The sequence below is a fragment of the Ischnura elegans genome, chromosome 13 (genome assembly GCF_921293095.1).
Source record: "Ischnura elegans chromosome 13, ioIscEleg1.1, whole genome shotgun sequence".
NCBI lineage: Eukaryota > Metazoa > Arthropoda > Insecta > Odonata > Coenagrionidae > Ischnura > Ischnura elegans.
In genome coordinates this window covers 2178493-2199916 of record NC_060258.1, presented here as the reverse complement: position 1 = coordinate 2199916, position 21424 = coordinate 2178493, and the positions used below count along the sequence as shown (strand labels likewise).

Sequence of the window (21424 nt, the reverse complement as noted above, 5' to 3'; positions counted from 1 at the left end):
ACATCGCAATGGAGGGGACCAAAATTTGGGCAATTTGATGTTTGGAGGTAGTTAGGCTGTCTCGGGAGTATCTCCTTGGTATGATAAGTATTTTATGAGATAAAGAGGTTCACTACAAAGAGGTTTGATCTCTGCATTTCTCCAGGGTTTTCTTCCGCGTCAGATTGTTGGTTGACAACAGTTTCAACAATCTGACGCGGAAGAAAACCCTGGAGAAATGCAGAGATCAAACCATCGCCACGGAAACCTACGCTCTAACATTACAGAGAGGTTTGCCTATAAATTTACATGTAAAACTGACCGCAGGGGTGGTATGAAGTGTGGAGGTTTATGATGTAAAGAGGTTCACTGCATAGAGGTTTTACTGCATATGTACATAATCCTAACAGCAAAACACATTTGAATTTTTAAGGGAGTCTTAAATCATGTGACATTATTGACAATGGTAAGATATTTTCATAATAATATGTTTTGTACCTTGGCTTTACTTCAACTTCAAAAGTCACCTCAATTCATGTGATATGTAATAACATCCCTTTCACTACAGTAATTTCTCCTGTGTTTAGAAATTTTGATTTGATTACTAATTTTGTGCAATATGGATTAAAAACTGGAATGAGATACCATGGATTAGTAGTGGTTTTCTGTTCATCGTACTCTACACTGTACAGTGCAGTATAATCTCCTAAGTTTGATATATGATAAGTACATTTGAGAGATTCAGCCATAATAGTGTGTGTGGAAACCAAATTGGAAATAGGAAAGATTCACTTTGTTACTTTTCATTGATACGAATGCACTTTGAGATATGAATGGATAACTGCAGCTGAAAATTTTTCCAACCGGTTACAGTAGGCTATATGCTTTTTGAAACATCCTACTATGTTTGGTAGGTAGGCAACTAAAAATCGTCAGTAACAATCCCGATTTGGTTGACAACCGAACATCATCTGTAGCCGACCGGGTTCAGTAGGCTACCGAGAATCATCTGCCTGAGTGAATTCTTCCCATTTCCAATTTGATTTCCACCCTTACCAAAATGTCTGAAGCCTTCTCATTTAAACTCAACTGATTTGGGCGTTACTTAGTAGAATGATGAAATATTCATGGTGAAACAAAAACAAAGTACTGTTCCAAAAACTTTTTATTTGGTATCAACTATCTTGTATGATGTTGGGCACGATATGGTGGAAGTTTTAATATTAGTAAAATAAGACATTGCAATATTTCCACTGACTTTTATTATGACACTAACATTTCGTCATTACAAACAACATTATCAGGTGTTGCTTGGCCATACTTGATAACGTTGTTTGTAACGACGGAACACGTAGTGTCATAATAAAACTCAGTGGAAATATTGCAATGTCTTATTTTACTAATGCTATCAACTAGTTTCAACATCATTACCAAGACAATTTGTCTTGATAGCATATAAAAAGTTTGTGAAACAGTATTTGGTTTTCGTTTCAACTTCTAATTTAATTATATTGCATCAAACGTAGGACATTATACTGTAGTACACATTACGGTATATAGCCTGATATTTACAATAAAATTTTGTACATTAATTGTTATGATGGAAGCTTATTTGTTAATATAATGACTACATTTTCAATGTATAAATATTATTTTAATGTGTGTTGGTTGTAACCCATGTTTATTGATTTGAGCTTTCCTAACTTTTTACAATGTTAGTTTAGACTGGTAGAACGTACGAGTGGTACATAGGAGTTTCGTTCCAATTAATTCTTACAAACTAATTCTTATCCGCTTTACGTGTGAATTTTGTGGACTCCTGTCCTGCTTGTTAAAGAATAATTTCTGTTGTAATAACGATTTTTCATGTACAGACACCAGCTCAAAATAAAGGCTTTTGAAGCGTAATCGGATTTTTTACTTATTTGAAGCAGTAATACCCCTATCCTTATAAGATCCCTACAAAATCCTGTCCCTAAATTCGCGCTGGTTAAAGGGAATAAGAAAAATTAATAAGTAATACGTAAATACAGCAATATATGCAGACGACATTGGCAGTCAATTCCGATTGGCTGTTATCCTGACGTCACGCGATTGCCACGCCACGGTGGCCGGGGTAGCGGCGCAACCCCGCTTCGCCGCGAATTTCTCCCCCCCTCACCTACAAGTCTACTCGCCGTGCTGAGATCTCCAGATTCGTCACGGGAGCTACAATGATTTCAATTATACAACATATATTTAGAAAGCTTACGGTGAAAGATAACTTCAAATTTTAATATTTAAATAACTCAAAATCACCTCAACGATAAAATACACAGGAAAATTGATATTATGGTTGACCTTGTTCACTGTAATAAAATGTTACTATAAGATCATGAAATAAAGATTGGTTTGCTTTGGCTGAGTGTTAGTTTTAATTTTTACCGCTAGAGACTGGTATTCATAACAGGCCACTAATCAAGGCGCGTTCCGGCAGAGGTGAAAATGAAGTAGGAGACTGAGTTTGCCAAGAAATTGAATAAGGCTAGTATCTTTATATTCTTGGTACTTCAAGTGTTGTTCTTCCTTCTCTCTTTATAAAATATTCCACTCAAAACATCACTTATAAAATTCAAATTAAAAAGATGTTTTCTAAGGCTTTCTTTCAAAGTTATTTTTGTGTCATTAACGTATTTTCCTGAATAAATATCAGTTAAAATATAATGTATCATTTACAGAGATAGTTTTTCACCTTATCTACTCTTTGCAGACTTGTTTTAATGTTGCTTCATGGAAGACTTCTTCCATGGTTGCTTTACCCATATGCCTCTAAAAATTCTACCATTGTATAGTCGTTTCATGTGAGAAGGAGGAGCCCCCTCCTTCTTCCATGGTCGTTTAATGTGTCTTAATAACACCGTGCAACACTGCTATGCTTCCAAATTGCATTAATATTGCTTGCATAGTCTTAAATGAAAAGTCTCCTCCTTCTTCCATGCTAATGCCGTTGAATTTCGGAACGCGCATTGATTAGAGGCCTGCTATGTATTTGTGCCTCTAGCGGCCAAAATGTAAACTAAATTTTACGGAAAGTAAACAAATCTTTGCTTGCATGATCTTATATTGTCATTGTTGCAGAGAATTACAAGGTCAACCGTCTTATCCATTTTGTTGTGGTGTATTTTTCCGTTGAGGTGCTTATGAGTTATTTAAATTTTAAAATTTAAACTTGTCTTTCACCGCGAGCATTCTAAATATAGATTATATCATCGAATTATATGTAGTTCCCATGACGAATCTGAAGATCTCATTCTGTTGCGCGTTGATAATTTCATCGACGATTTAACATATTTAAAGATTGAACGAGTGATTGAGGTTGAAACATGAATCGTACCGCTGAGATTTTCAGCCCTTCATCAGGAAGGAATTCTGAGCATATCTTGTGCAGACTATGCATGGAGAATAATGATTATTTTTACAACATATTCACTTCCAACGTAGCTTGCAGAATAACTGTGAAGGATGCTATAAATGGTTTACTCGGTTTAGAAGTAAGTGAAACGTTACCTACATCTTATTGATTTATCTTTTATTTATATTGCTATCTGTATTCCGTGTTATGAACATTATTTCGCACTTCTTCAATGTATAACATGTTGATTGCTATCTTAGGTTGCTGTGGGAGATGGCCTACCCACCACTTGTGTTACCTTGGCCCACAGTTTTATCCCAACAATCTGCAGTGATGCCAACATTTAGCTTAAAACTCAGGTCACGGTATCACTGTACTATATTTACCATTACTCACAAATGCGTCCATTGACATCGCTGGTTTTTTTATACATGGCAAACAAGACATCAATACTTAGTACTATACTCTGATATTCCGCGAATCGTCCCTGATTTAAAAGTTACAAGACCTGCAATACGTAGTAATTTCTCGCCGCGAAGCTGAGACTCGCCGGAAGGTATACCTGTTTAAAAATCATCATTACTCTGTTATGCGTCCATTCATCTCGCTGGTTTTTTTATATATGGTAGACATGACATCAATACTTAGTACTGTACTCTGATATTCCGCGAATCGTCCCTGATTTATAAGTTACGAGGCCTGCAATACGTAGTATTTTTTCGCCGCGAAGCTGAGACTCGCCGGAAGGTATACCTGTTTAAAAATCATCATTACTCTGTTATGCGTCCATTCATCTCGCTGATTTTTTCATATATGGTAGACAAGACATCAATACTTAATACTATACTCTGATATTCCGCGAATCGTCCCTGATTTATAAGTAACAAGACCTGCAATACGTAGTATTTTTTCGCCGCGAAGCTGAGACTCGCCGGAAGGTATACCTGTATAAAAATCATCATTACTCTGACATGCGTCCATTCATGTCGCTGCTTTTTTCATATATGGCAGATAAGACATCATTACTTAGTACTATACTCTGATATTCCGCGAATCGTCCCTAATTTAAAATTTACATGACATGCAATACATAGTAATTTCTCGCCGCGAAGCTGAGACCCGCCAGAAGGTATACCTGTTTAAAAATTATCATTACTCTGTTATGCGTCCATTCATGTCGCTGCTTTTTTCAAATATGGTAGACAAGACATCAATACTTAGTACTATACTCTGATATTCCGCGAATCGTCCCTGATTTACAAGTTACAAGACCTGCAATACGTAGTATTTTCTCGCCGCGACGCTTTGACTTGACCGACGGTATGACTTTATAATATTCACCATTACACTGTTATGCTTCCATTCATCTCGCTCCTTTTGTGATATGTGGCAGACAAGACATCAATACGTAGTACCATAGAAAGATAGTCCGCGAATCGTCCCTGATTTATAAGTTACAAGACCTGCAATACGTAGTATTTTCTCGCCGCGAAGCTGAGACTCGCTTGAAGGTATACCTGTTTAAAAATCATCATTACTCGGTTTTGCGTCCATTCATCTCGCTGCTTTTTTGATATATGGTAGACATGACATCAATACTTAGTACTGTACTCTGATATTCCGCGAATCGTCCCTGATTTATAAGTTACAAGACCTGCAATACGTAGTATTTTTTCGCCGCGAAGCTGAGACTCGCCGGAAGGTAAACCTGTTTAAAAATCATCATTACTCTGTTATGCGTCCATTCATCTCGTTTTTTTTTCAAATATGTCAGACAAGACATTAATACTTAGTACTGTATACAGATATTCCGCGAATCGTTCCTGATTTACATGTTACAAGACCTGCAATACGTAGTAATTTCTCGCCGCGACGCTGTAACTTGACCGACGGTATTAGTTTATAATATTTATCATTACTCCGTTACTGCATAGGTATATTATGCGAATTGTCCCATATATTCTAGATGTAGGACCTACAATGCCTTGTAATTTCTCTACATAAATGAAGACAGAAGTACTTGGTACCATACACAGACATTCCGCGAATTGTCCCTTATTTTCTTGTTTTAGGTCCATTATACGATAACTTCTACTTTCTTTGGGTATTTCCGTGATCGTTATGCTATCTTGGCCATGGGTCTTTTTCCTGAAAAGGGTATGTTCTTTCAGGCATACTTCGTCTTTAACAATAGCCTCTCCCTAGCCTTCCATCGCTCCATGGGGGCAGTAAGCGAAACGCCCCGTGGTGACCCTTCCGTGCTTCCGTGATGGGGCGTGTACGATGGGAATATGTTCCTTGAGCTCCTCTTGGTAAAGAAGTTGGTGGCGAATGACGCACAAAAAGCTCAGAGATAAGGCTTGAAAATTGACAATGAGAGAGAACTCCTGAGGAATCCCCTCATCGTTAGGCCGCTCCTCCCCCACCTATCCCATTCTCGAAGTGTCCTTGACCAGCATAGGAAGAAATACGTGAGGACCGGACGGGGTAACGAGGGTGGGGTTGCATGAGGTGAAAGGGAGTATTTGCTAGTGCATAGGAACAACAGTTAATGGATCTTCTTTCGTCCTGGCGTGGACGATTCGGGCATTAGGTAATGGATTCCTGGAAATGAATCCCACTCTTTTTCAACCCCATAAGGGAGGATTTACGGTGATGTGTCTCAGTGACCATTAACCAGTGTGTGCATTAATATCTTCCTGGAATAGAGTGTTTGCAATGGTCGCATTTCCGCAGATACGAAAAATCGCGATCCATGGCAGTAATATTTTTTTTGTAACTGTTTCTTACAAAGGTTTTCTTTACTTCCTCTCAGGTTGAATGCTCTGCATATAATCGCATTTCCTGGGGAAAGTTTATAAAAATGTTGTGTCGCAAATTTTAGAGGAATGCTCGAATAATTTATTCATAATTTAAAATACAAATCCATGTGTTGATTCATGCGTTGAAATTATGTTACTGAAAACGGAGTGGAAAATTTTAGGTTTATTTTAAATAATTATAAAATTGTTGTCCTAGAGTACGGTTGCTGAAAATTGACTTAAATTTGAAATATTATGCTTTATTGTTATTTTAGATGCACAATTATCGGTGATTTAGAAACTTAATTTTCAAAATAAGAGCATGAAACCCGGAACCTCTGTGAAGAAGTTTTATCATAATTCCGTTTATGTTAGAAAAAAATATGGACTAGAAATTCAGAAACATGCATTAAGTTTTACATAGGTTAGTAGGCTACACTACAAGTCATGCAATCTATTTACGAGTTCTATTGCTGCCAATAAAATCTCTTATTGATCGTGGAAGAAATGACATTCGGAATCTGTCTGTTCTGCAATCTATCTCTCTTATTTTATTTATATGATCTGATCTTCCGTAGTACGTTGGCGTCCGCAAGATATAGTTAACTTCGTCAGAAAAGACACTGCTGTTGAATTTATCTAAAAGGGTGACCCTACCGTTCTTCAGTGATGGGGCGTGTACGATGGGAATATGTTCCTTGAGCTCCTCTTGGTAAAGAAGTTGGCGGCGAATGACGCACAAAAAGCTCAGAGATAAGGCTTGAAAATTGACAATGAGAGAGAACTCCTGAGGAATCCCCTCAACGTTAGGCCGCTACTCCCCCACCTATCCCATTCTCGAAGTGTCCTTGACCAGCATAGGAAGAAATACGTGAGGACCGGACGGGGTAACGAGGGTGGGGTTGCATGAGGTGAAAGGGAGTATTTGCTAGTGCATAGGAACAACAGTTAATGGATCTTCTTATCTATCAGAGTATAGTATTAAGTATTGATGTCTTGTCTACCATATATGAAAAAATCAGCGAGATGAATGGACGCATAACAGAGTAATGATGATTTTTAAACAGATATACCTTCCGGCGAGTCTCAGCTTCGCGGCGAGAAATTACTATGTATTGCAGGTCATGTAACTTATAAATCAAGGGACGATTCGCGTAATATCAGAGTATAGTACTAAGTAATGATGTCTTGTCTGCCATATATGAAAAAAGAGCGAGATGAATGGACGCATAACAGAGTAATGATGATTTTTAAACAGGTAAACCTTCCGGCGAGTCTCAGCTTCGCGGCGAGAAAATACTACGTATTGCAGGTCTTGTAACTTATAAATCAGGGACGATTCGCGGACTATCTTTCTATGGTACTACGTATTGATGTCTTGTCTGCCACATATCCAAAAAGGAGCGAGATGAATGGACGCATAACAGAGTAATGATGAATATTATAAAGTCATACCGTCGCTCAAGTCAAAGCGTCGCGGCCAGAAAATATTAAGTATTGAATGTCCTTCAACTTGTAAATCAGGGACGATTCGCAGAAAATCTGTATATAGTACTAAGTATTGATGTCTTGTCTGCCATACATCAAAAAAGCAGCGAGATGAATGGACGCATAACAGAGTAATGATGAATATTATAAAGTCATACCGTCGGTCAAATCAAAGCGTCGCGGCGAGAAAATTTTAAGTATTGTAGGTCCTTTAACTTGTAAATCAGGGACGATTCGCAGAATATCTGTATATAGTACTAAGTATTGATGTCTTGTCTGCCATATATGCAAAAATCAGCGAGATGAATGGGCGCATAACAGAGTAATGATGATTTTTAAACTGGTATACCTTCCGGCGAGTCTCAACTTCGCGGCGAGAAATTACTATGTATTGCAGGTCATGTAACTTATAAATCAGGGACGATTCGCGGAATATCAGAGTAAAGTACTAAGTAATGATGTCTTGTCAGCCATATATGAAAAAAGCAGCGAGATGAATGGACGCATAACAGAGTAATGATGATTTTTAAACAGGTATACCTTCCGGCGAGTCTCAGCTTCGCGGCGAAAAAATACTACGTATTGCAGGTCTTGTAACTTATAAATCAGGGACGATTCGCGGAATATCAGAAAATAGTACTAAGTAATGATGTCTTGTCTGCCATATATGAAAAAAGCAGCGAGATGAATGGACGCATAACAGAGTAATGATGATTTTTAAACAGGTATACCTTCCGGCGAGTCTCAGCTTCGCGGCGAGAAAATACTACGTATTGCAGGTCTTGTAACTTATAAATCAGGGACGATTCGCGGACTATCTTTCTATGGTACTACGTATTGATGTCTTGTCTGCCACATATCCAAAAAGGAGCGAGATGAATGGACGCATAACAGAGTAATAATGAATATTATAAATTCATACCGTCGCTCAAGTCAAAGCGTCGCGGCCAGAAAATATTAAGTATTGAATGTCCTTCAACTTGTAAATCAGGGACGATTCGCAGAATATCTGTATATAGTACTAAGTATTGATGTCTTGTCTGCCATACATCAAAAAAAGCAATGAGATGAATGGACGCATAACAGAGTATTGATGAATATTATAAAGTCATACCGTCGGTCAAATCAAAGCGTCGCGGCGAGAAAATTTTAAGTATTGTAGGTCCTTTAACTTGTAAATCAGGGACGATTCGCAGAATATCTGTATATAGTACTAAGTATTGATGTCTTGTCTGCCATATATGCAAAAATCAGCGAGATGAATGGGCGCATAACAGAGTAATGATGATTTTTAAACTGGTATACCTTCCGGCGAGTCTCAACTTCGCGGCGAGAAATTACTATGTATTGCAGGTCATGTAACTTATAAATCAGGGACGATTCGCGGAATATCAGAGTAAAGTACTAAGTAATGATGTCTTGTCAGCCATATATGAAAAAAGCAGCGAGATGAATGGACGCATAACAGAGTAATGATGATTTTTAAACAGGTATACCTTCCGGCGAGTCTCAGCTTCGCGGCGAAAAAATACTACGTATTGCAGGTCTTGTAACTTATAAATCAGGGACGATTCGCGGAATATCAGAAAATAGTACTAAGTAATGATGTCTTGTCTGCCATATATGAAAAAAGCAGCGAGATGAATGGACGCATAACAGAGTAATGATGATTTTTAAACAGGTATACCTTCCGGCGAGTCTCAGCTTCGCGGCGAGAAAATACTACGTATTGCAGGTCTTGTAACTTATAAATCAGGGACGATTCGCGGACTATCTTTCTATGGTACTACGTATTGATGTCTTGTCTGCCACATATCCAAAAAGGAGCGAGATGAATGGACGCATAACAGAGTAATAATGAATATTATAAATTCATACCGTCGCTCAAGTCAAAGCGTCGCGGCCAGAAAATATTAAGTATTGAATGTCCTTCAACTTGTAAATCAGGGACGATTCGCAGAATATCTGTATATAGTACTAAGTATTGATGTCTTGTCTGCCATACATCAAAAAAGCAATGAGATGAATGGACGCATAACAGAGTATTGATGAATATTATAAAGTCATACCGTCGGTCAAATCAAAGCGTCGCGGCGAGAAAATTTTAAGTATTGTAGGTCCTTTAACTTGTAAATCAGGGACGATTCGCAGAATATCTGTATATAGTACTAAGTATTGATGTCTTGTCTGCCATATATGCAAAAATCAGCGAGATGAATGGGCGCATAACAGAGTAATGATGATTTTTAAACTGGTATACCTTCCGGCGAGTCTCAACTTCGCGGCGAGAAATTACTATGTATTGCAGGTCATGTAACTTATAAATCAGGGACGATTCGCGGAATATCAGAGTATAGTACTAAGTAATGATGTCTTGTCTGCCATATATGAAAAAAGCAGCGAGATGAATGGACGCATAACAGAGTAATGATGATTTTTAAACAGGTATACCTTCCGGCGAGTCTCAGCTTCGCGGCGAAAAAATACTACGTATTGCAGGTCTTGTAACTTATAAATTAGGGACGATTCGCGGAATATCAGAGTATAGTACTAAGTAATGATGTCTTGTCTGCCATATATGAAAAAAGCAGCGAGATGAATGGACGCATAACAGAGTAATGATGATTTTTAAACAGGTATACCTTCCGGCGAGTCTCAGCTTCGCGGCGAGAAAATACTACGTATTGCAGGTCTTGTAACTTATAAATCAGGGACGATTCGCGGACTATCTTTCTATGGTACTACGTATTGATGTCTTGTCTGCCACATATCCAAAAAGGAGCGAGATGAATGGACGCATAACAGAGTAATGATGAATATTATAAAGTCATACCGTCGCTCAAGTCAAAGCGTCGCGGCCAGAAAATATTAAGTATTGAATGTCCTTCAACTTGTAAATCAGGGACGATTCGCAGAATATCGGTATATAGTACTAAGTATTGATGTCTTGTCTGCCATACATCAAAAAAGCAGCGAGATGAATGGACGCATAACAGAGTAATGATGAATATTATAAAGTCATACCGTCGGTCAAATCAAAGCGTCGCGGCGAGAAAATTTTAAGTATTGTAGGTCCTTTAACTTGTAAATCAGGGACGATTCGCAGAATATCTGTATATAGTACTAAGTATTGATGTCTTGTGTTCCATATATGCAAAAATCAGCGAGATGAATGGGCGCATAACAGAGTAATGATGATTTTTAAACTGGTATACCTTCCGGCGAGTCTCAACTTCGCGGCGAGAAATTACTATGTATTGCAGGTCATGTAACTTATAAATCAGGGACGATTCGCGGAATATCAGAGTATTGTACTAAGTAATGATGTCTTGTCAGCCATATATGAAAAAAGCAGCGAGATGAATGGACGCATAACAGAGTAATGATGATTTTTAAACAGGTATACCTTCCGGCGAGTCTCAGCTTCGCGGCGAAAAAATACTACGTATTGCAGGTCTTGTAACTTATAAATCAGGGACGATTCGCGGAATATCAGAAAATAGTACTAAGTAATGATGTCTTGTCTGCCATATATGAAAAAAGCAGCGAGATGAATGGACGCATAACAGAGTAATGATGATTTTTAAACAGGTATACCTTCCGGCGAGTCTCAGCTTCGCGGCGAGAAAATACTACGTATTGCAGGTCTTGTAACTTATAAATCAGGGACGATTCGCGGACTATCTTTCTATGGTACTACGTATTGATGTCTTGTCTGCCACATATCCAAAAAGGAGCGAGATGAATGGACGCATAACAGAGTAATGATGAATATTATAAAGTCATACCGTCGCTCAAGTCAAAGCGTCGCGGCCAGAAAATATTAAGTATTGAATGTCCTTCAACTTGTAAATCAGGGACGATTCGCAGAATATCGGTATATAGTACTAAGTATTGATGTCTTGTCTGCCATACATCAAAAAAGCAGCGAGATGAATGGACGCATAACAGAGTAATGATGAATATTATAAAGTCATACCGTCGGTCAAATCAAAGCGTCGCGGCGAGAAAATTTTAAGTATTGTAGGTCCTTTAACTTGTAAATCAGGGACGATTCGCAGAATATCTGTATATAGTACTAAGTATTGATGTCTTGTGTTCCATATATGCAAAAATCAGCGAGATGAATGGGCGCATAACAGAGTAATGATGATTTTTAAACTGGTATACCTTCCGGCGAGTCTCAACTTCGCGGCGAGAAATTACTATGTATTGCAGGTCATGTAACTTATAAATCAGGGACGATTCGCGGAATATCAGAGTAAAGTACTAAGTAATGATGTCTTGTCAGCCATATATGAAAAAAGCAGCGAGATGAATGGACGCATAACAGAGTAATGATGATTTTTAAACAGGTATACCTTCCGGCGAGTCTCAGCTTCGCGGCGAAAAAATACTACGTATTGCAGGTCTTGTAACTTATAAATCAGGGACGATTCGCGGAATATCAGAAAATAGTACTAAGTAATGATGTCTTGTCTGCCATATATGAAAAAAGCAGCGAGATGAATGGACGCATAACAGAGTAATGATGATTTTTAAACAGGTATACCTTCCGGCGAGTCTCAGCTTCGCGGCGAGAAAATACTACGTATTGCAGGTCTTGTAACTTATAAATCAGGGACGATTCGCGGACTATCTTTCTATGGTACTACGTATTGATGTCTTGTCTGCCACATATCCAAAAAGGAGCGAGATGAATGGACGCATAACAGAGTAATAATGAATATTATAAATTCATACCGTCGCTCAAGTCAAAGCGTCGCGGCCAGAAAATATTAAGTATTGAATGTCCTTCAACTTGTAAATCAGGGACGATTCGCAGAATATCTGTATATAGTACTAAGTATTGATGTCTTGTCTGCCATACATCAAAAAAGCAATGAGATGAATGGACGCATAACAGAGTATTGATGAATATTATAAAGTCATACCGTCGGTCAAATCAAAGCGTCGCGGCGAGAAAATTTTAAGTATTGTAGGTCCTTTAACTTGTAAATCAGGGACGATTCGCAGAATATCTGTATATAGTACTAAGTATTGATGTCTTGTCTGCCATATATGCAAAATTCAGCGAGATGAATGGGCGCATAACAGAGTAATGATGATTTTTAAACTGGTATACCTTCCGGCGAGTCTCAACTTCGCGGCGAGAAATTACTATGTATTGCAGGTCATGTAACTTATAAATCAGGGACGATTCGCGGAATATCAGAGTATAGTACTAAGTAATGATGTCTTGTCTGCCATATATGAAAAAAGCAGCGAGATGAATGGACGCATAACAGAGTAATGATGATTTTTAAACAGGTATACCTTCCGGCGAGTCTCAGCTTCGCGGCGAAAAAATACTACGTATTGCAGGTCTTGTAACTTATAAATTAGGGACGATTCGCGGAATATCAGAGTATAGTACTAAGTAATGATGTCTTGTCTGCCATATATGAAAAAAGCAGCGAGATGAATGGACGCATAACAGAGTAATGATGATTTTTGAACAGGTATACCTTCCGGCGAGTCTCAGCTTCGCGGCGAGAAAATACTACGTATTGCAGGTCTTGTAACTTATAAATCAGGGACGATTCGCGGACTATCTTTCTATGGTACTACGTATTGATGTCTTGTCTGCCACATATCCAAAAAGGAGCGAGATGAATGGACGCATAACAGAGTAATGATGAATATTATAAAGTCATACCGTCGCTCAAGTCAAAGCGTCGCGGCCAGAAAATATTAAGTATTGAATGTCCTTCAACTTGTAAATCAGGGACGATTCGCAGAATATCGGTATATAGTACTAAGTATTGATGTCTTGTCTGCCATACATCAAAAAAGCAGCGAGATGAATGGACGCATAACAGAGTAATGATGAATATTATAAAGTCATACCGTCGGTCAAATCAAAGCGTCGCGGCGAGAAAATTTTAAGTATTGTAGGTCCTTTAACTTGTAAATCAGGGACGATTCGCAGAATATCTGTATATAGTACTAAGTATTGATGTCTTGTGTTCCATATATGCAAAAATCAGCGAGATGAATGGGCGCATAACAGAGTAATGATGATTTTTAAACTGGTATACCTTCCGGCGAGTCTCAACTTCGCGGCGAGAAATTACTATGTATTGCAGGTCATGTAACTTATAAATCAGGGACGATTCGCGGAATATCAGAGTATTGTACTAAGTAATGATGTCTTGTCAGCCATATATGAAAAAAGCAGCGAGATGAATGGACGCATAACAGAGTAATGATGATTTTTAAACAGGTATACCTTCCGGCGAGTCTCAGCTTCGCGGCGAAAAAATACTACGTATTGCAGGTCTTGTAACTTATAAATCAGGGACGATTCGCGGAATATCAGAAAATAGTACTAAGTAATGATGTCTTGTCTGCCATATATGAAAAAAGCAGCGAGATGAATGGACGCATAACAGAGTAATGATGATTTTTAAACAGGTATACCTTCCGGCGAGTCTCAGCTTCGCGGCGAGAAAATACTACGTATTGCAGGTCTTGTAACTTATAAATCAGGGACGATTCGCGGACTATCTTTCTATGGTACTACGTATTGATGTCTTGTCTGCCACATATCCAAAAAGGAGCGAGATGAATGGACGCATAACAGAGTAATGATGAATATTATAAAGTCATACCGTCGCTCAAGTCAAAGCGTCGCGGCCAGAAAATATTAAGTATTGAATGTCCTTCAACTTGTAAATCAGGGACGATTCGCAGAATATCGGTATATAGTACTAAGTATTGATGTCTTGTCTGCCATACATCAAAAAAGCAGCGAGATGAATGGACGCATAACAGAGTAATGATGAATATTATAAAGTCATACCGTCGGTCAAATCAAAGCGTCGCGGCGAGAAAATTTTAAGTATTGTAGGTCCTTTAACTTGTAAATCAGGGACGATTCGCAGAATATCTGTATATAGTACTAAGTATTGATGTCTTGTCTGCCATATATGCAAAAATCAGCGAGATGAATGGGCGCATAACAGAGTAATGATGATTTTTAAACTGGTATACCTTCCGGCGAGTCTCAACTTCGCGGCGAGAAATTACTATGTATTGCAGGTCATGTAACTTATAAATCAAGGGACGATTCGCGGAATATCAGAAAATAGTACTAAGTAATGATGTCTTGTCTGCCATATATGAAAAAAGCAGCGAGATGAATGGACGCATAACAGAGTAATGATGATTTTTAAACAGGTATACCTTCCGGCGAGTCTCAGCTTCGCGGCGAGAAAATACTACGTATTGCAGGTCTTGTAACTTATAAATCAGGGACGATTCGCGGAATATCAGAAAATAGTACTAAGTAATGATGTCTTGTCTGCCATATATGAAAAAAGCAGCGAGATGAATGGACGCATAACAGAGTAATGATGATTTTTAAACAGGTATACCTTCCGGCGAGTCTCAGCTTCGCGGCGAGAAAATACTACGTATTGCAGGTCTTGTAACTTATAAATCAGGGACGATTCGCGGACTATCTTTCTATGGTACTACGTATTGATGTCTTGTCTGCCACATATCCAAAAAGGAGCGAGATGAATGGACGCATAACAGAGTAATGATGAATATTATAAATTCATACCGTCGCTCAAGTCAAAGCGTCGCGGCCAGAAAATATTAAGTATTGAATGTCCTTCAACTTGTAAATCAGGGACGATTCGCAGAATATCTGTATATAGTACTAAGTATTGATGTCTTGTCTGCCATATATCAAAAAAGCAGCGAGATGAATGGACGCATAACAGAGTAATGATAAATATTACAAACTAGTACCGTCTGTCAAAATACCGTCGTTCACGTTACAGGGTCGCGGCGAGAGACTGTGCTCTTGTGGGTTGGTATGAATGCGTGGGTTGGGAAAACTGTGGGCCAAGGTAACGCGACTCTACCCACCACCCTGTGTCCACTATGTTTGAAAAAGCTCACGGAATTCAGTGTTTTCAAAATGACTTGTTTACAATCGGACGCAAAGCTGAGAAAACTTCGTGGGAGTGATTGCTTAAGGGTGAGTATTTTCGTTTATTCTCTTATGAAGACTGGTGCATGGTATGTTTCGGAAAATGATAAGTGAGAGTCTTTGTTTTGTATCGACAGCAGTGAGAAATCCTGTTGAACCATTAGTTGTGGATTAAACTTGTTATAGCAGTTGTTTGATTGGATTTACTCAAAATTGTGATTGATTATTCACTTGATGCCGTAACGTAGGAAATAGAATGTTGTTTGACTTTTTGAAGATGGTAAATCCAACTTTATTTTAAAAAGTGCTTTGAGTGGAGATTAAAAATAAATAGATCATTATTTTTGTCAATGGAAAATACTGGAGTACTTTCAAGGCCGTCGTACATGGTTGACGGAGTAGTGAAACTAGCCCAGTGTCCCGCAAGCTTTGTTTCTCAATCTCCATGCAAAGTGATTTTTACCTTGCAGTTGGTGTTTTTGGTGGTGATATGTAAAGAAGTTTTGATGTCTGATTCAGCCACGTGTTTGTAAAATAATTATGGCTAAAAAAGGCAATGAACCCACAACGCAATGAAACAATCCTTTTTAATAAATGTACTCACCTGGGTAACCGAAGCATGTTAAAACGAACGAAAAAATCTCTTACTGGTTCCTGCTAATCGAAATTGTGAACTTAAATTCAGCTGAAAGTTAGTGTCCAATCATAGGCTCAACTACATACACACACAAAATGTGAATTCTTGAGGTTTTCTTTATTTTTAATAAAACACGTGCTGACAGTTCAAAAACTTCTGTCGATTTTCACGGCTTGTTATGCGAAAAGATTAGAGGTGCAATGTATATAGAAGTGGCCCAGTATTTGAAATTAAGTTTTAGCTTTGAACTTGATAGTTGCAAAAAATGTCATTACTAACGTTTTAAACTATGTACATAAAATGAAACACAATGAGAAAATGGATGTGATGTATCTTTTGAAAAGCAATTTGTTTAGTTTGTTGGACAGTTACTTTGTTACAGGGTAATGTTTACATTTTTATTTTAGCAAAAATGTATGTTGATATGAGAACATTATATTTGCTAAAATTATCTATGTCACTTCTGCTGTTACAAATAATTTCGTTTTTGAGTAAAAATAATGTTTCTTTGAATAGTGTATTAGTTAAAACTGCATTCTTTGTTGGAAATTTTAGTGATTTAAAATCCCCAGGTTTTTTTCTTTGAATACCAACTAAGATGATCACTGAATCGGATTTTCTGCATTTTTTGGGGTTGTTGAGGAAAAATTTTTTGGGCTAAATTTACACTGGACATTTCGATAATTATGATAAATTTTTAGGTCTGTTTTTTTTTAACTTCAATATTTTTTCAGATAAGTAATTTTGTTAGAAATTTACCTTTTCAGAAAAGTTTTTTGTTAGTGATTTTCTCTACAGGGAATGGATTGGTGTTCCACTTTGTAAGTAAATTTTGTTTAATGAATTAGTTTTTTTTAGAATTTTTTTCTGATAAAATTTCAACTCTACACAGGTTTCTTTGGAGAAGAAATTTTTCACCTAAATCCAGAGCTGAAAAAGCATGTTAGCTGTATTTACTTTTATTTTACTAAGTGGTGAGATTTTAAAAAAAAGTCTCCTAAATTAGTAAGGTTTCATCCACCAGATGATTGAAGTGGACTTGTCAGAATTTCCTAGATCCTCATTTGTCTTCTTTGCTATGCCGTACACTATTCTGTGCATTGGCTGTTCAGGCATTGCTCTCTTGCCCGTTGAAATTGGTCCCATGTATCTCTAATTGCTGTCTCTTCTATAATGTTTTGAGTCCTAGAACAATTTTTTCTCCTGTTTACCGCTTTTCTTAAGTCTCCCATCCAATATCAAGCTGATGATTTCATACATTTCTGCCTAAGATAGTGGCCAAAATATGAGATATATCTCTTCTCTCCCTGAGTTGGTATTTGAGTACATAGAAACAGGAGTTCAATTCCAATAGAAATGAATCAAAGACATATTCCACATCAGAGATTCACATTTAGAGGCACATCTGTTGAAAATATTTATGTATTATCTTTCTTTCATGCCTCATGTATGTTGTAATACGCCCACTATGTGAACTGATTATACCAAGTTATCTCCTGCCTAATTTCGTTTCAGCAGCTTTTTAGCTTTTGAGTTTTGGATGAAGAGAAACATGTCAAGCTTTACGCAAATGCTTGGATATCACATTGTAAATCCTATTTCATCATATTGGGAGTATGCTTCAATTGTTGACTATGAATTAAGTGAATTCCTTATCACTGTTAATCTCTCCACAGAGTATCCAAGGAGAGGATGCAGCTGATGACAAGTTGGGGACTCCTGTTGACACAAAAGACTTCATTCAAGATGAGATAGAAGGCACCTCACTTCTCACTTGCTCAGCCCAAAGGACTGAAATATACATTCCTGTGCTAGACTCCCAACAACTCGGATCTAATGTGTTGGTAAGTTTTATTCATCATCCACAGTGAAACCTGAGTTAAATGACCCTAAGTTGTTGACATATACTCGGTTGTTTTACATAAGTGGCTTTGTGCTGTGTAAATGGATGCATTTCTACAGGAAGTCACCTTCGCTTGTGTGAATAGGGAGACCAGATGCCATGAGGTGAAAAATGCAGGACAGCTCCCTATTAAATAAGCAATAAGAGGAATAATAGGCCAATTGAAAAATTATGACAATTTTACAGTTTGAAACAGTAAAATTAATTTGCATTATGATTTTATATATTTTTCTGTGTATCTATTTTTCTGGAGTAATTTATGTATTTGTATCAGCTAGCTAGCTATTACCACATTCATTATGGATGCGATTTTCAAGAAGGTCATCAGAATCGGTCAATCAAAATAAGGAAGACAAAGAGGGAGTTTTCACCAACATACCTTCAGTTCAAACAAGGCTATTTACAAAAGGCATGCACAGTTCGATAAAGGGTTCCTTGCTGGAGGTAATACGCACAATCAAAAAACTTGGGAATGGATATTAGTTACTTACAGAGGTGGAGAATGGCCTCCTGGCCCGACTGGCAGAGCACTTGTATTGACTAGCTACATGTATTGAATTGGATGGGACTGCGTCTATTGACATGTTCCACACGGAATGTGTTTAAAGTGAGATAAGGAGAAATTAGGCAACTTGAAAAATAACGGCAATTTCACAAATTAGAACAGTATAAATTAATTAGACCTATGATATTGAAATATTTTGTGGACAAACTTTTCTCAAGCTATATTTGCATTTTTACAGCTTGCTAGGTACCTGGTAACAGATTAACTATGCACAAAATCATAATATTCAGTAAGAAGGAAAATGTCTCATTCATAAAAAATCCACCCGGATACCAGACGAATATCCCAACTCTACCCAATGGCAGATGTTTTATGAATAAAAATGCCTGTTGGCTCGGCCAGACGTCTAGTGAGAAAGGATTAAAAGGAAAGGATGTATGGAGGATAAGCAGGACACTTGAAACATAATTGTAAATTCATAATTTAGAGCAAAAGAAGTTAATTAGGACTGTGGGTTTGTTTTCGCTTGTGGATCTAACTTTTCAAGCAATTTTTGTGGTCTTGACAATGCTAAGTTTTTAACTTTTTCTGAGGCCATGTTCCAATCCACCGTAAATGCACTTGCGCTCTACTCAGCACTTTTTGATGGTCACATTTGGGAAGTGATGTTGTCACCTATTGATATTCCAGTCCACTACGGTCCTGCTCTGAAGAGTGCATCATCGAAGAGCACAAGAGAGGGCAAGGATTCACCCTTACTTGCTCTTCAGCACTTTGGCTATGACCACTAGAGGTAGAAATTTCAGTTCATTATGTGAATTTGGATAGGATATGATTTGAGGTGGTGAATTGGTTCTTTAAATTGTTCATAATGAATAGAGTGGATATTAAATCCAAGTTAATCTAGGTTACATGTGATTCTCTGTGTCCAGTGGCCGGGAAAATCGGGAATTGTGATTGCATTTTAAGAGTCTGGAATTATGCATGAATTATTCTTGAAAATTTTCTCCAGCCTGGCAGTTAAATTCATTTCAGGCATAATTTTTAAAGTTCAACGCCCATTATCTGGTGTAAAAAGTGTTTGTCATAATCGTAAGTGCAGTAGCTGAGTGGAATTTTTACAGCTGCATCGAACCATTAACAGTCAGACAAGACTACAGAATCGAAATTCCTAGCACTATTGTCTCAAGTAAGATTCAAAAAGTGGTGGAATAGGACAGGTGGCATCAGCATCTAGTTATGATGTTGAAGTAGCTTCTTGACTTGCATTGAATAAATTGAAATGATTAAACTAAATATGATTATGAAGTGTGTGTTAACTGATCCATTCCTTTGCCTTATAAATTTTTTATCTATCACAGAAATCACGTAACATCAAGGTGAAAAGTTTCCCTGGAAAAATCACAAATAGCAGAAGAATTTTTCTGCTTTGGTTGGCTAGACACCCTAAATTTTTCAACTTACTGCATGTGAAATGTTGTGATGGGTAGCTATTCACAGTGATTAATATTTTAAATTTTAAGTACGCATTTATTAAATTTTTTTCTGTTTTAAAACCACTTAAATTTTCCTGAACCTTATGCTTTACGAAATTGGTGTCCAAAATTAATAAATGTATTGTGAAGTGTAATGTTTACAATTGCATCCACTCCTTATTGTCACTGCTGTGTTTTATATGTTATCACTTCCACATTTACATTTAGTGCAGTAAATATTGCAATAATTAATAGACAACAGCAGTAACATTCTCTTAACGCCAAAATTCACTAGTCAACTTTTTTCAGTTTAAAAATCGCCACTGTACAGTGGTGGCACCACTTGCAGTCAGAGCAGGAAAGAGCAAAAGAGCTGATAAGAGTGTTAGAGCACAACAACATAGGGTGCACCCTATGGATTGGAACACGGCCTGAGGCAATGTTTAGTTTGTTTCTCTCGGTGGTCCACTGGGTTGAAATTAGGGAAAATACCCTTTCTGCAGTTGTATTTTACCGTGGTAAGCTTAAGAAATATTCAGAAATTTTGTTGAGAAGTCTGAGTGGCTATTAACACATTTATATACTTATAATAATGATTTTCAAAAAGGAGGACTCTTCACCATTCTTAAAAAAGCTGCCCAGGCACCGTATCTATAAAGGATGACATGTCTAGACCAACCCAGATGTCTGGTTACCCTATATGAAGGCGTCATCAGTACATCATTTCATTTCATTTATGTACGGGATTACCCATTAACGATATTCTTATGTATAACATCACAGATGATAGACCATAGAAAAGACGAAACACACATTTAATGAACCACTCAATAATAAATTTAAAAATGTATGAAGAATTCCACATCAATGAACCAAATATATAGGCAGATACAATAATATTAATGTTAAGTTATGAAAATGTTCTCGTAGTAGAATTTTTTAAATTGAGATCATGTCCTAATTGACGTGTCCAGATTAATCGGAAAATCTGGTCACCCTGTGTGTGACCATCAGTTGCACAACATGAGGCAAAAAGTGTAACGGCCCTAATCTACATGGGCATGTGTGTGGATCTTAGCTTTCTTATACCACCATTCTTGTGAGAGATATGTCACACATCCCATGGAGGAGTCTTATGGTGGACTATCTCAATTCTCCTTCCTAGCCTATTGTTTTTGCTACAGCGTAGATGAATCTCAAGATTGCTCTCTTTTTCTTTAATCAATCTTCGTGCTTGACCTCAGCATAGGAAGTAGCCAGA

At 37.6% G+C, this 21424-nt stretch overlaps 2 protein-coding genes across 2 annotated transcripts in view; one reads left to right on the top strand and one right to left on the bottom strand.

The window, feature by feature from the left end:
- LOC124170380 overlaps positions 1–21424 on the bottom strand; it is a 263025-nt gene that overhangs the window by 150676 nt on the left and 90925 nt on the right. The window lies entirely within an intron of this gene.
- The window catches only part of LOC124170378, a 42529-nt gene continuing 24206 nt past the window's right edge, over positions 3102–21424 (top strand). Inside the window, exons 1-4 of the mRNA XM_046549100.1 lie at positions 3102–3509; positions 3631–3648; positions 15572–15691; positions 17957–18124. Coding sequence (XP_046405056.1) covers positions 3342–3509; positions 3631–3648; positions 15572–15691; positions 17957–18124 — 474 coding nt within the window. The 5' untranslated portion in view covers positions 3102–3341. The remainder of the gene's footprint in view (positions 3510–3630; positions 3649–15571; positions 15692–17956; positions 18125–21424) is intronic.